General features: G+C 47.5%; 1 protein-coding gene across 5 annotated transcripts in view; it reads left to right on the forward strand.

Annotated features, from left to right (window-relative positions):
* Positions 1 to 15614, forward strand: part of LOC122532917 (Down syndrome cell adhesion molecule-like protein Dscam2) — a 187235-nt gene that overhangs the window by 64597 nt on the left and 107024 nt on the right. For all 5 annotated transcript variants that reach the window (XM_043662107.1, XM_043662108.1, XM_043662109.1 and 2 more), the window contains one exon: positions 7502 to 7594. In XM_043662107.1, coding sequence (XP_043518042.1) covers positions 7537 to 7594 — 58 coding nt within the window. In that variant the 5' untranslated portion in view covers positions 7502 to 7536. The remainder of the gene's footprint in view (positions 1 to 7501; positions 7595 to 15614) is intronic.

Consider the following 15614-nt stretch of genomic DNA (forward strand, 5'->3'; position numbering starts at 1 on the left):
AAACGAGCCTTCACGCGCGCGCTTCCGTCGCGTTCCAATATCTAAGTCATAATTTTAATGAAATTCCACGGCGCGTCGCAGTCTTCGAATTTCAATTCACGATAAATAACGGGTCAGCCAGACTGTCTGTAGAATACCAGGATCTCCGAGTACACGGCCGTCTCACTCACCGATATATTATTTCGCTGTGTCAGAAAACGCCGTCAAATCGGCTGATTCTACGATAACGATAAGAAGAGAGAAAAAGAGAGAAAGAGAGAGGGAGAGAGAGAGAGAGAGAGTAAAAAAAGGACGAGGAGTTTGCGGAAATAGAAATAACGCGGAAGTATTCGAGGGAATGAAAATTCCCTGTGGCGGGTAATAGGAATTTTTCACTGAACGCTTCGTATCTTGGTAGATCGCGTGCATCAATGGGATCGGCTTTCTCACACGAGTCGCGGTTTGGTATTTCAGCCAAATGAATGGAATTTGCGGCGTAAATGCTCCGCGTGACGAATTATCGTTTTACGAAGGGAATTGTGTAGGTACTGACTGGACCGAATCGAATCAGGATCATGTACGTATTATCCTGATGAATTGTTCTTGATTGTTGAATTTATTGTTAAATAAATTCACAGCGACTCATAAACGTGACAATTGCTCGATCTGTTTAACGTTGGATTTCTTCGCTGTATATACATTCACTTGATTCAAGTATCGGAAGAAATCTAATCATGTCACGTCGCAATCATATTCTATCCACTTTGAAAACGAAAATTCAAAATGTTTGAAGGCATACTCGGGGAATGTTAAAAAGGGATACGAATTGTTGGTCACACGTACATAACACTTCAACGCTCCATAAACAACTCGAAAAAGTTCGCGCGTTCTAATTTTAGCAAAGTTTCGAGTGATCTTAATTCAACATCTAGGAGCTGTATCATTCGAATCACGCTCGTTCTTCTCTTTTTCTCTCGCAGCTGCGTCTCTGTGATGCAATTCGTTTGTAATTGGTTAATCGCACAACTCGGCGTCTTGTTTCGCGATCAATTTCGCGGAAAGAGGAGGTGGCAACCAACGTTCTCGTCACGGTAATTGCAAAGGGTGTATATTTGATGCGCGACGCGCGAGAACATTTTCTCTCCCATGGCAGCTTTCACGTTAATTAATATCAGTTCGTTCGCGGGAACGTTACAGGATTTATAGCGCGCCACGGCTGTTAGAAATTTGCCTAACGGCGGATCTTGAAACGCTGCCGGGTTCAAGGACCTTAATGCATCGTGGTACCAACGCTCAATTATTCCCAGCGAATGCGTTCGCTAAAACGTGTGCTTCTCCGGCAGCAGGCGGTCTCAAAAAATTTGTGTGTTACGAATTTTCATTGTCAAGACGAACGCGTGGTAAATAATTTTCAAGGACACTCGCTTTCGTTTCCACGGACTCGCATTTTTCCACCCCGCAGTTGACTCGATATGCGACACCTACTATGCTCTCCACGCACTCGTCTTCCTTACAAATAACGGAGACACGAAGCCGAGAGGGACTCGCGAGCGTGTATTATTCAACTCGTACACGTACCGTTTTTGGAACCTGTCCAAACTGTCCCGAGATAACGGCGGCGCAATTAATTGCTATTAATTGGGCTTTATTATGCGCGAACAGTCGAACAGGCGAAATTTTATCAGTGAATTTTCCCTTTACGTTGGACAATATTTTTTAGAGATTCATATTGTCGGAGATGAACGATTAATAACTGTCGAGTTTTAACAAACGCATTTTCGGAGAGAATCGTACCTGTTTTCTGCCATCTCCGGGGACGATTATGGTTTTCAGACGAAAGTTATTTTGTCCCTTTCAACTCGGATGATCAGTGCAGCCGAGATGAAATTGCCGAGAACAGATAAGAGGAGAGTCGAGGGTAAGATTGTGGCGAACTCGCATGGGAACGAGAACGAATGAAGAAAGAACGTATGGTTGGTCCGTCGTAGGCGACGACCTAAGGTGATGGAATGGCTGGTAGAAAAAAGGTGTCGGGCGTGAGAGCGAGACACGGATGAATGAAGGTTAGAAGAGAGGTGGATGGCTTGGTGGACGAGCTGCGCAAATAAGAAGCACGGGCGGTGGGGGGAGGGTGGCGAGTTGCGAAGCAGAAGAATACTCTTGACGTTGACAACGATGGAATGAAACTGTCGTTGGAGAACACCATGGTCCCTCTCTTTCTCTCTGTCTCCGCGCCTTTTTGTCGTTACCCCCTCGTTGTTTGTCTTTTTTTCCCCTCTTCTTTCTTCTTTTCTTTTTTTCCTTTTTTTTTCTTTTTTCTTTTTTCACCAAGGCTAGGCGTATTAATTTCGCGCCAGCGGCAAATGGACGTAGCCGGCACAAACTTTTCAAACTTTCAGATAGTCCTCTCCCTCGCCAACGCGTTTATGAACATCTATAACGCGTTTTCGTTCCAAAAAAAAATTTGTCTTTCTCTCACTTCTCCTCTTCAATTCGTGTTTCTCTTTCGCGAGAAAGAAACGCAAAAGGCGAATCCATGGAGAACCGGACGGTTGTTACGAACTAAAAACTCGCGTAAATAACACCGCGTTGTTGCCGCGTCCATTACATGCGAACTCGCCATTAGACTTGGATTCTCTCGTTAAAGGAATGATATATTAACCCCGCTTACGAGACCCTTTTGTTCTTTCCTGGTTATGAATTCTGTATAAACAGGGGTTAGCTCGAGAGAGAGAGAGAGAGAAAGAGAGAGAGAGAGGAAGAGAGAGAAAGAGAGAGAAATATTCTAAGCACGTATGTTGGTTGCGTTGTTGTCCACTCGCGTGTTGCTGCTTGAACTTTGAACATGGTGCAAGTGCATTAAATTATAGTTCACGCTTGACGCGAACGCGGTCGTGCAAGCTATTCGTTGCCGTAGCTTTTCTAATTACGAACGTGTTTCAATCGTACACGCTCGTTCATCAGCTTCGATCGTTCTCGCAATTCTCTCTCTCCCACCTACCCTCTTGCCTCACCGGAAATGCCAGTGTAACTCGTATTGCATAGAATCGACAAACGAGGGAAGGAAAAAGCAGATTTACGCGACGTACAGCTGGCGGGGACTAATGGATCTGAAATATTCGACGATCGATGAATTGATGGAGTTGAAGCGCAGTTGGTCGATGGCCAACGATTAGGAGATAGGTAGACAGTCATAAAGTACCGGCTTGGGAATGACTTTATTTTAATAAAGACTCGCTAAATTGCAAAGCACTTTGCTAAAACGATTACACGACGGGAAATTGCTTTTAGCGCCACAATTACGTTCGTACGTCGCGTCGCCTTGCCCAGGGCACCAACGATCCACCACCGCCGGTACAACCGTAGGCAAGATCCCTGTACGGCTTCTTTCCGTTTCATACCGCTTCCCTCGTCCTTTCACGTCGATTACATTTTATTCCCGACACCTCGGTTCTGGATCTTCGTTTCCGGGCGTTACACTGATTTCCACGTCACTGGGCACACGTGTTTTACATTCGCCCGAGAGAAGTGGTTTTTGCTGGTTTGATCGACAATTTATATCGACATGCACACAGAGACAAAGAGAGAGAGAGAGAGAGAGAGAGAGAGAGCGAGTCAAAGGTTTGAGAAAATTTCACGATTGATTTTTCTTACACGATTTATAAAAATACAGAAAATAGCAACTGTTTCTCAAAGATTTCTCTTGCCTTTTGACCTATCTTTTCTCTCTTCCTTCTTGTTTCTTTTTTTCTCTCTTTTTCTTCCTTCATACAATGTGTCTTCGTAGCAGATTTCACGGTTTTACAATCGGTAATTCATTGGCGACGGGGAAATGGCGCGTCCATTCCCCGTTCGTAAACTTAATTGTGAACGGAGGGAATTGCTTCTCTAGTTCCGTTTCATCGCTAGTCGGATAAAGGTAATTCTCTGGCGTAGCCGCGAGAACAATGTGTTACTCGGTTCGATCCGGTCGACGGATATATTCGCTGGATGACCCAATCTTCGGGCCGAGTTCAAGTCCTCTTCCATCTCCGGACTCTCGGTGCCCTGTCCCGCAAAAACTTCTTTAATCTTCCGAGCGTTTCGAGGACGAATCTGTCTCGTTCGATATCGGCTGCTGCCTCGCGGCCCAGTCGAACGCGAAGACTCTCCAGGGGAGGCAAACAACGACAGAACAGGAAGCCCGATTCTTGCAAATTACGAATTATATTTCACGCCCCATTAACCCCGCTCGTGTCCTTCTATCTTTTCAAAAAGTTTCTCTCCAGTCTCCAATTAAATTACGAAAGAATTCTCGTTAAATGTGCGTTACCTCTCGCTTCAATTTCAACGCAGGAATATTTCCCTTAATTAAAAAATGAGAGAAAAAGAGAAGAAAGAATTCGTAAACCGTAGTTAGATCGTACGAAAGATATTGCGAGAGGCAATATGTGGCAGATTGTGTTTAATGTATTAAATTGCTATATTATGAAAATTAGCCAGAGTTTTAAACTCTGAAAGTAGGAGGGAACTTTTTATCGGCGAGGAAGTAAAAAAATAAAAAAAAAAGGGAAGAGAGGAAGGAAGAAAGACAGTGAAATTTAGACGAGATGGAAGGACGGTAGGTTGCGTATGACGTGTTCGAATACGAGTGAAACCGGCTAGATTGCTCGCTGAAACGAAGGGTACGAGCGTGGACAGGGTCGGTGTGTTGTAGGTCGTCTCTCCGGCGGCGAGACGAGCGAGCGTAAGACTAGAATGAGGGGCAAACGTGACGGCGGGGCCGTGAAGCGAATCAAACGATTTCACGCTCCAAATTCCCGCTCTTTGAATCAGCCAGCGTGGAGAAGCCTGTAAGAAATGGCAAAAAGTACAGTTATTTCGTTTCCCGCTGAAGTGCCTGTATTCGTTTCCCCGTATCGAGTCACTCGTCCTTCTGGCGCGGCGCGACGCGGCGCGGCGTCGCGATTGAAGATTGTGGGTCAACGAGACGCGAAACGAAGACGCACGTCCCTTTTTTCCCTTTTTTTATTCCATTTATTATACTTGGTCGTAAATTAAACGCCGGTGGAAGTTTTAGCAATTCTGCCGAATGGAAATTCAACTCTTAATCTGTCGTTCTCAAAATTGTCCAATGGGACAATTCGTAATCGGCGATCTATCTCCTCGACGATTCTTGCGTTTGAGTTTGAATCGAAGCTCGTATTTCGTCGTTACGGCGAAATTCTTTCTACGGTATCTCGTAAATTTTCGGTGTATCCATCGTTACACAACATACAACACACAACACATAACACACAACACACAACACACGCAGAGTTATCGCAGTCGCGGGTTGCTCCGAGTATTCATATTTTGCTACAGAGGCGGAGCGACGGGAGCGGGAGGGAGGTTCCCTCCCATTAATGTGCAAAATCGTATTTGCAATAGTAAAATACAGTTAAGCAAACACAGCTGCGCCGCATTGCGTTCTCTCAGCGTAGTTTAATGACGCTAGAGGCAGGTTACTCTCGGTCTCTTTACACCTCACTAATTAGTAAATATGTTACGTATTTACAGCGTGCGATTTTATAAAGCGTAGAATGCACGCTCGGGTGCATTCGGGGTTCTCGATGATTTGGACAGCAAACGAGCCAAACTTCAACCCTTCCACCTTTCGCGCGTAAATCTTTTCAGAGTGTGTTCAAAGTCCATGATCGCGTTCCGTTTTTGAAAGTATCTGTCTGTCATCTGTTTCTCTTTTTTTTTTCGATAACATCAGAATATCCGGAAACTTCGTAACAGCGTTGTTGAATTATTTCAGCATGCATCTCGCTGTCATCGAAAGAGAATTAGTTATCGTGCTTTCGTCATACGATGAAATGCTGAAAGCGAACAAACACCGCTGCCGCTTGAAAAGAGAAAAAAGTACAGGATCGGTTAATTAAAAAGTTTCGTTTTTCAACGCGACAACGTTGAATGCGTTGAATGCAGTGTGAACAAACTGCGGGTAAAACATTATATATTAGATATTATAACCGTGATATATTCAATCGTCATTCGTTCTACTCGTCGCCTGTATCGATCTGTATGAAAAACTTTTAATGGTTAAAAAGTGTTTCGCGGTTTTACAACAATTTGCAAAGCGATTCGCCTTTGAAAGGGGAAGCCATTAATGAATTTGTCCGTTCCGGGAAACATTTTCGTATACGCGCGCGTGCGCGCGCTGAACCGATGGAAATACATTTCATTTCGGCGTTCCACGTCAGCGAACAGAGTTGGAAAGAAAAAGAAAAAAAAAAAAATCGACTCAAGGCGCAGCGACAAATTCCATCGAATGGATTGAATGTTGCAAGTAGCAGCGCGACGTTTAGTTTAGCGCGACACACGGGGGTCGGGGTCGTTAACCGCGTCTCTTTCTTTCAGCACCGGGACGAATTCAGCGTTTCACGGATCGTCATATTCGCGCGTGCATAAGCGTTACGTATGTACGTGTGTACGTGTGCACGTGTCCATTCAGTGGGCGCGAGCCTGGTGAAAAATCGAGGCGAGAAAAAATGTTCAATATTCAAGCGGTAGAGAAAGGAAGCACTGGAGTGTACGACGAGCAGCTAAACCCGTAAATAGAATACAACTCTCGCGTTGTATTTATATTCTCTTTGCCGGGGCGACGAATCCTTTGCGCGTTTCCGCAACGAAATTTATCCTTGCTCGCTTTGAAAGGTCCGCGACGATCAAAGCGATCTCGAGCTCCGCGTTCGCGGCTCTCGACCGTAACGTTCGCGAAAAAAAGGCGCACATCCAAGCGCGATGGATGTGTATGATTCCGTTTCGAGTCGATACGCGATACCGATAACGATGCAACGACTGGTCTAGTCGCCGTCGCGGTTTCTTCCCGGATGCTTCTCTCCGTCCCTTTAAAAACTCGCGCACGACCGGTAGAAACGAAGAAACTTATCCCGATGTTCGTCGTTGCGCGTGTCCGAAAGTACAAAAAAGACTCGAGGAGCCGGGCGGTGGGGAAATACAAAAGGGAATAAAAGGAAAAATCGACGGGCAGATGATAGAAAAGAATAAGAGTATTGACGTGTATACAAAAAACGAACCGTTGCCTGGCAGGTACGCATCGCGTGTTTTATGATTATGTACGTCGCATGACGCGCACCGTCTGGGAGGACTTTCATTGAGCGGACAAACCCCTAGGCACGGATTCGAGAGGAAAAAAAATCGTCGATACGGCGTAGGGGTTTGGGCACGAAGCGAATGGAGGGAGAATGAGGGGGGGGGTGGTTTCGGGGGTGAGAGTGTAGAACGGGCAGTCTGCCAGAAAGGACGGGGCGAAAGGTGGGATGAGGTCCGATCGTGGGTATGCACTGAAACGCAGAGAGAGAGAAAGAGAGAGAGAGAGAGAGAGAGAGAGATGGACGGCAAGAGAGACAAAACGCTAGAGAGAAGAGGGTGGCTATGGTTGAAGAGAGAAAGACGGGCTAGAGTTGGCTGGGATACGCGGATAGCGGATTGGGATGGATGGGTTGATTGATTGGGCACGCTTGTATTGTTTCAGGAGGAAGCTGAATCGACGTAACGGTCTACGCCAGGATGGCCAGTTGGCCGCTGAGAATCGTACTTCTGTCCAGCACCCTCATCCTTGTCCGCGGTAAGTAAGAACACAAATCTGCCTGGTTGCTCCGTTGCCGGTGGAAATCATGCTCGCTGGACCGTTTCGTTTCGTCGTGTTTCGACCGTCGGCCATTTCACCGTCCGTATCACGGCGAAGCCAGGGCAATACCGTGGGGGATATGCCTGTTTCGCTGGGAACCGGGAAAGGGAAGTGCGTTTAGCCGGGTAAATATTTGCGTTGCTGAACGCGAAGCGAGAAAATGAGAGACGTCACCGTGTTTTCCCAAGAAGAGAATGTATTCGGCCAATAAAGTGACTTCCTCCACGGAGAAATGATTTCTCCCGGTTTGCTCTTTTTTAAAGGACGAATTTGATTTCCGTCTTTCGCATAAAACGGCATAAAAGTTTCGTTGTATCTCGTTTCTCTCGAGATACGTGCAACTGCCGACGTGGAAACGTACCACGGATGGTACGTGCTTTGCCTTCGTCGTTTTTTATTATCCGTTTTCATTTTCATTGTCAGAGCGCGATAAAAGTGACAGATAAGTGTAGGGGATATATTGAAAACTTTTAATATCGCGGAGAGTCACGGTACTATTCGTCGTAGCAGCCGACTGTCGAGTCGAAGCACGTCGGTTTACAGGAACGGCAGGAAAAACGCGTACTCGCTCCGGTCGTTTTTCAGCTCCTCCCGCTACCGACAGGGGACGAGCCTCGAATCTGTTTGCAGCACAAGTGTCTGCTGATTGATTTTCTGCCACTCGACGATCCGTTCGCCGTTGCTCAATCACGCGACGAAAGCACCATCGCCCGGTGTCCATTTAAATTATAGACGTCGGTTTCATTTATTTCAGAATCCATTATCTTGGCAACTTCTCGCGCCGGCGTGTAAGCCAGTCCGAGGAGAGCAACTTCTCGTACTCGTGCTATCCGCTTTGCTCTGAACTTGCGTCATTAATAACTTTCCCCTTGCCGGAGAAATGACAGGGGAAGTGGGAGGGGAGGCACGATCGTTTCAGCCAACGTCATCGATTAATAACTTCTCTCGGAAAATCGTTGCATCATTGGAGAAGGAGCTGGGGAGGTAGCAATAATCGCGTTTAAGCGAACGATACTCGTAAATAAAAAGTTCGTTACGGAAAGTTGGCTTTCACGTTATTTAAATGCCGCCGTTCGCGGTGGAAACTTTTGTGCTCGAATTCTCCGAAGTAATTTCGTTGCGAGCCGATCGAACCGCCATCGGTGATGTCTTTGCCATCCGCTGCGAGCGACCGACCGGCTTTTATTTATTGCGCTCCTATAAACGTCCCTGAGGGTATTAAATCGCCGATAAATTCACCGTACTACGTCCGATGACAATCCGAACTTCGCCGGAAAAACGTAGATATCTTCGAAACGTACAGGCTTGAGATACTTGTTGCCTTCGCTTTCGACTCTTCCCCTCTGTTTCTCTTTTTTTCATTTCTTCATCCCCAGTTTCCTGTGCCGATGTCTCGCGACTGTTACGCTCGAGTTCCCTCAAGAAACGTTAAAATAATGCCACGGTCTTTCGCGTAATTAAATATCGGTACTTGGCGTTTTCTATACCAGAACGATACAAACTTTCGAACTGGAGTTTTCACGAGCGTTGAAAAAGTTAGTCAATATTGAATATCATTGCGAGTGCGTTTCACCCCGTTGTCTTTCTCTCCCCTTGACGCTCGTAAAAACTTTTTAATCGACGTCGCTTGCTCTCTCACGTTCTTTTCATTTTCTTTTCTTTTTTTTTTTCTGTTTCCTTTGACTGATTTCATCACGCCGCGTGAGAAACGCGCGAGTCGACCGACGCTTCTACCGTTCCTTCCTATTGGTCCTCCATCCAGGCAGAAAACGCGCGCGCACACACACACCGATGCTCACTCTCCCTGCAGAGAGAAATTTCTCCCTCGGATCCTCTTCAGAAATCGGTCGAGGAACATCGGATTCGTGTTATCCCAGCCACGAAGTTCGTCTTTCAACGTCGGCTGTCTCCGCCAACTTTTCTTCGCCACTTTCTCGCCGTCGTAGGGGTCGAGGGGGTTGGGAACGAGCGGAGAAAGGGACACGTGTACACAGGCGCTCACGCTGTCCAACACTCGCTCAGAATGCAGAGTACGTGCACGAACCGCGTGGCTGTCAGTCGGTTTCCGGCTATAAGCTATCGCGAGGGGTGGAGATGGGGAGGAGGGATAGTGGAGTGGAAAGAGCGTGGAGTGATTTGGAAGGTAGTTGCGACCTCGTTGGCGGATCGACCGAGAGAAAAAGAGAGAGAGAGAGGGGCGGCGGGGAGAGAAACGATCGAAGAAAGAGAGAAACTGGCGGATAGAGAAACGGGATGGTGGAAAAAAGAGAAAAGGAGTATAAAAGGAAGAAGAAAAGAGGCAGGAGGCGGTGTTAGCGTCGGGGGATGGTGGCTTAAACGAGGAGGGAGGGGCGGGTGCTTTCTTAAAGATGTGAGTCGGGGCGCACTTGTTGCGCGGAAAAGGAGTACGGCCGATGCCAAGGAAGGAAGAAAGGAAGGAAGGAAGGAAGGAAGGAAGGAAGGAAGGAACAGGCGTGTGCAGGCTCGGAAGCGTGCAAAAAGTGGTGGTGGTGGTGATGGTGGGTCGAGATGGAGGTGGACGGGTGGCGAAGAAAAACGACAGAGAGAGAGAGAGAGAGAGAGAGCAGGGGAGGAGATTTGACGGCGACAGTGAGAGTTCCAAGGGAAGAAAGGTGAAGAAAACGATAGGGGTTGCGGGGCGAAGATACGGCTGGGGAATCGAATTGATTCTCTTTTACGGGCTCGCGTTACTTTTCTTTACCGTCTTGCCATCCTTGCCTCTTGACCGTACTCTCTCGGCGTTTCCCCGCGTCCCTTTCTTTCGCTCGGCCGCGTCGAGTCCCTATCCTTCTCGCTCGTGTTATTTATTTATCAGCTCTCGCACGTAGCTTTCCTCAGCCTCGTGTAAAGGACCTGACGAGCCACCACTTGGACCGGCCACCTTCTTTCTCTCCTCCTTACCTTTTAACCGAGCTATTTCTCTTCTTTCTTTGCCCTTTTCGCTTCCCTGGTCGATCCCCGTTGTACCCAGCTTCCTCTCTCATTTCGTTCGCTCGTCGTTGGATCGGTGAAAGGCGTTTCTTTCACACCGACGCGACGCGAGGAATCGGCACTCGCCAATTGCATCGGCAAGACGAGAGAGAAGACTTATTGAGATTCCTTGCGGACAACGGTCCTCCAAGGCGTTCACGATCGATTCTCGAACGGGCGACCAATCGCGACGACCCATTGGTTATGGTGAATATCGTATATCGGAGAAAAGTAATGGCCCGAGGAATGATCGATAGCGAATAGTGGACAACTCGAGCCGTCGGTCCGTCGTCTTTCCTCTTCCACTTGAGATACGTACACACATATGTATGTATACAGTACCTGCACATATACATATAGAAGACACGGGGAAGAAGACGGCGGATCGCAGCGGTGTATGCAAAGAAGTTCACATCGCGCAATAATTTATTAATTCAAGACGGATTAGATCCTCCTGGAAGAGGTGAAAGAGAAGAATGGTGCTTTTAAGTTTATTAGCCGTGGAACAAAAGACCGAACGCGAACACCTACGCTCTGGATAGCTCCGGCAGTCCATTGAACTTCCTTTCGGCTTGAGAGAATTCACCACGTTACTTATTTATCAGCATCTATACGTATGTACGTGGGTACGAGCGTACCGAGCGAGCCCCGTGTAAAAGAACCACGCGACTATCACCTCTTAGGAGAAAGGCACTTTCTGCGCGAGCAGATAGAATCAACCGGCTCGGATTGGATTGTAGCCACAAGGAAAAACTTATTTGGATTTCTCGCGGATATAAGGCGATCCCTGGGTTGCTTTTACTCGGGACTTGGACGCGAATTGACCGATATCGTTGGGACGTCCTGCGAATTGCCAGACGAACACGGAATCACGTGCATACAATTTCTCGGTAATCGGTCTCGCGACTGGTCCTTTAATCGAGAAAATTAAGACCTGCCAAAGGGCACGCACGTGATGTTACTTATTTAACTTTTCCCGATGGAAACTCGACTCTGAGGCGTGTTGCGATACTCCTCGTGTTGAATAAAGAAGCGTTAAATAACAACGTATATAGAAGCTACCAGTTCCGAGGTAGCCGGTTTTTCCTTGCTCTTCACTTCCTCGAGCTTGTTACGAGAAAAAACGAAGGTGAAACATTCCTCCGGCTCCTGTTTTTAGCGCTCGCAAAGGAAATTCCTTTATACGCGGCAACTGTGCTTCACCCTCGGTCTTTTAAACTTTATCTCTGTGTCTGATATCGACACTTCCCCGTAGAGAAACATCCGCCACGCCAATGCTCACGGGAACTTTTTCCTTCCTCGAACCTGTTCCTCCTCTCGGCGTTCTCGCGCGCACGAATAACCTCGCGAGAGTCTCGGAACGGTCTCGACGCGAACCTTGCACAGGGACCAGATTACGAGGAGAGACATTCACTCGGTACAGTGACATTTGTGCCGATTTCACGATCATCGCGGTGCGACGCGACTTTGTTGGAAACGTCAACAGAGACGAGAAACGGACGAGCGAAGATATTGTGCCGGTGAGTCGGTAATTGAGACTCGAGTGGGATGTTCTCGTTCCATCGTCGTCGATCTCACCGTTCGATGGGAACTCTCCACACGCTGGAAACTCTCCAACGTCGTTTACGATGTCTACATTCGCCGTTTGGCGTTCGATTGGATCCGATTTTCCCGGAAATTTCATCGGGCGTGCGATTTCGAGAAGTTTTACGGAGACGTGTCCTCCGGTTCGGGGGCCGTTTTCCATGAAAATGGCCCCGACGCTCGCCCGATAATCCGCGATAATATCGGCGACCATCTAGCGCGATCCGCAGGGGTGGAAATCCTCAGCCGGGGGGAAAGAAGCTCGTTGAATTTTCCCATCGGCAAGTCGAAGCCGGATAAAGGATTTCTGTTTCGCATGGAATCGAGGCAAGTTCGTAAATTCAATCCGAATTTATCGAACGGTTAATTGAAATGAAGCGGGTAATCCCGGCTACCGCCCCCTCCCCATCCTCACCCCCACCCCCCAGCGATTTTTTTCCGCCGCGCACTAGTCGGCGAAGAATTCGCCTTTATCGAGTCGGAGGTGAACCTTCGAAGCGGCAGGAAACTTTCATAAAAGAATTCAAATTAGTCGACCCTCGGAATTTAACTATCCCATTTGAGGTTCGCTGATGAAATTTTCGCCGAGGAGTATTGAACTCGCCGCCCCTTAGCGCCGCGCTTCCGACGTGTGCCTTATTTTTACACTATCGATTTCCTTCCGTCTCTTTGACGTTGGATCCTGCATTATTCAACGGATCCTGCAAGCTTGCGCTCGTTCCGGACTCTCTTCCGTATACAGGACATTACGGATCCTGCGTTAATTCCGTTCGCTCCTCTCTGTTTCTTCCATTCTTTCTGCCTTTCTTTCGTTCTCTCCTTTTCTTTCTTTCTTTCTTTCTTTCTTTCTTTCTTTCCTCGCTTTGCTTCCCCTCTCCCTTTGTTTGATCGAACGTCGCAGGTGCGCGTGTTACGTTAATTATTTGGTCGGAAATGAGGCAGAGGCAGCTTTTTAGAACATCTGCGAGATCATTTCCAAGGTAATCGGATCCGGGAAAGAGGATTTTCATTGGATGCCCCCTTTCAGGAAGCAGCCACCGGATCAGCAGTGCTCCATGAGCCAGGTACAATGCGTGTAACACCGGGTCATGAATTATGTCCGTACTAGGAACAGCTAAATTATATACCGCGACCGCAATTGTTGAGCCCGGTCCGGGGTTGGAGCGGCGATTTTAATTAACCGTGTTGTAAGGAACAACTCACGCGTTTGTTGTTCGCTCGATCTGAATGTTGATTCAACCGGCCAGGTCATTTGAACGAATTGAACAAAAAAAAAGAAAAGGAAAAAAGAGAAGGAGAAAAAAAAGGAAGAAAAGGACAACAAAAAATTGCTTGTCGCTAGACGTTATAGCAACGAGCGTAATACCGTCGTGCACGATGCAGTTCACATCAAGTGCAAAGCAAATACATTTGCGAGTGTTTGCGATGTTTTTGATGGACGGCAAACACAGCGGGAGGCAGAGAGAGAGAGAGAGAGAGAGAGAGAGAGAGAGAGAGAGAGAGAGAGAGCATCGGCAAAAAACAGCGCGAAAACTTATGCGGAGGTTAGTATTGGCGACTACGTTGCGAGTACATATTGCCAGAGTTGCAGTAGTGTAGTCTTGTTTTGGCCAGACCGTGCATATTCAGGCACACATCTGCTACCGCGCGGTGCCGTGTTAAACAACAATCGCGCGTTATCGATCGAAGCATTTGCTCATAACCCTGGAACAACGCGAGAACACGAGGAAGAATTTGAAGTTGCGCAATGTTAGAAAACATAGTATCGAAAAGAAGAGAGAGAAAGAGAGAAACGGTTCGAGATGGTTGAGTCTCTTTGTGGATTCGTACCACGATGAGTTAGTCGCGTTTATAGACAGCGCCCGGAGCCGAGACCCTTTCCGTCGTTCTCTCCCACGGAAAGTGTTAAATAAACAAATTTTATGCGCGGCCGGGCGACAGGTTAGGTGAGACGGCGTCGAGAAGAAGCGACGAGGGGAACGTGCCAGTATCAACACCGTCACCTAAGGTAGTGTGTACATAGTTTGGTTTGGCGGTGTCGGAGTCGGCGCAGATGGGCCCCCGACGCGATCCTCGCGTTCAAGTGTCGCAGACATTTAACGAAAGGCGACCGTGAAAGAGGTGTCGGGCGATAAACGGACGTCGTTTTCACGTGACGCGCGAAACGACGACGCCGGCTACGACTGCTAACAAAAAGAACGCGCGTAACGGGTATAGTCCCGATCACACTCTTTTCTCCTGGTTCTCCTTTTCTTCTCTGCTCCCTGCCTGACGACGTATTTTCCCTCGTCAATTCATAATGCGGCGAGCAGTTGCGCGACGAGTAAAACACGGCCCGTTAAAACCGATTCGCGATACCTGTGCTCATTTATTTTAATTTTCGCGAGCTTTCCAGGCAATGGATCGGCGATCGATCAACCGTCATATCGACAGGTTTTCCACTTTCGTTAATTTTCATGCGCCCGTGTATGACGTGTATTTGCCGCCCCGCCATCCAATCACTCGCGCAACATTTGTCGACCGTGTGTCGAACGCTTTGAAGGAACAAAGCTTAAAAAGGCGGGACGTTTTTTTTTTAATTGCCTGTAATGGGAAACTTCGTTTGTATTTGTTTTCGGTTAATAAATCAACGTAAATATCGCCGCTGCCGACGATACAGAGGGGAAATATAATTCGGGCGGCTATATTTTTCAATTCGTAGGCAATGAACACGCGTCGGTATATTGAATGCGAATCGATTTGGACGATTGAAAGGTTAATACGGTTTCTCGACTATCATGAATATGGAGGTGAACGCACGTCCGTGCCCATTCTGCTATTACGTAATCGCTTAAAATTAAGTGATATTACTCATTAGCGCGCGGCATCGACGAATGAAATTAAGCCCGGCTTGAAATCTGGCTAGTTACATAATCGATATTAAATCGCCGTGCTACGAACGATCGTGCTTTTCATTAACCGAATTTATGTACGCGTCTCGATCGCCGCCGGTACAGGCTCCAGTCCGATGAAAATATTCGTCGAAAAATCCGATCCGATTATCCGATAAATTCTTCTTTTCTTTTTTCCGTTCCCTTCCTTTTCTACCGTTTGAATAACCAAGATCCGAGAGCCGACGAGGTGCGAACGTAAAGTTTAGCCTGAATCAAGAGTCCTGTTTAAACATCCAGCGTCCTATTTAAACATCCAGCCAATTCTAAACTGACCTGGGACCGAGGGCAACGTCTAATTTCTCCCCCTCTCGAAGTTATTCTTGCAGCAGCGCCGCGACTACAAACGCGAAGCACGTGAAAACAGAAATGAAAACATTTCCCCGGAGCTACTGCGAACGGTCGTTTCTCAGGCCCTTTCCGCGATATGTTAATCGGTATCGATCGGCCGG

Source organism: Frieseomelitta varia, unplaced genomic scaffold (assembly GCF_011392965.1).
Source record: "Frieseomelitta varia isolate USP_RPSP 00005682 unplaced genomic scaffold, Fvar_1.2 scaffold_483, whole genome shotgun sequence".
Taxonomy (NCBI): domain Eukaryota; kingdom Metazoa; phylum Arthropoda; class Insecta; order Hymenoptera; family Apidae; genus Frieseomelitta; species Frieseomelitta varia.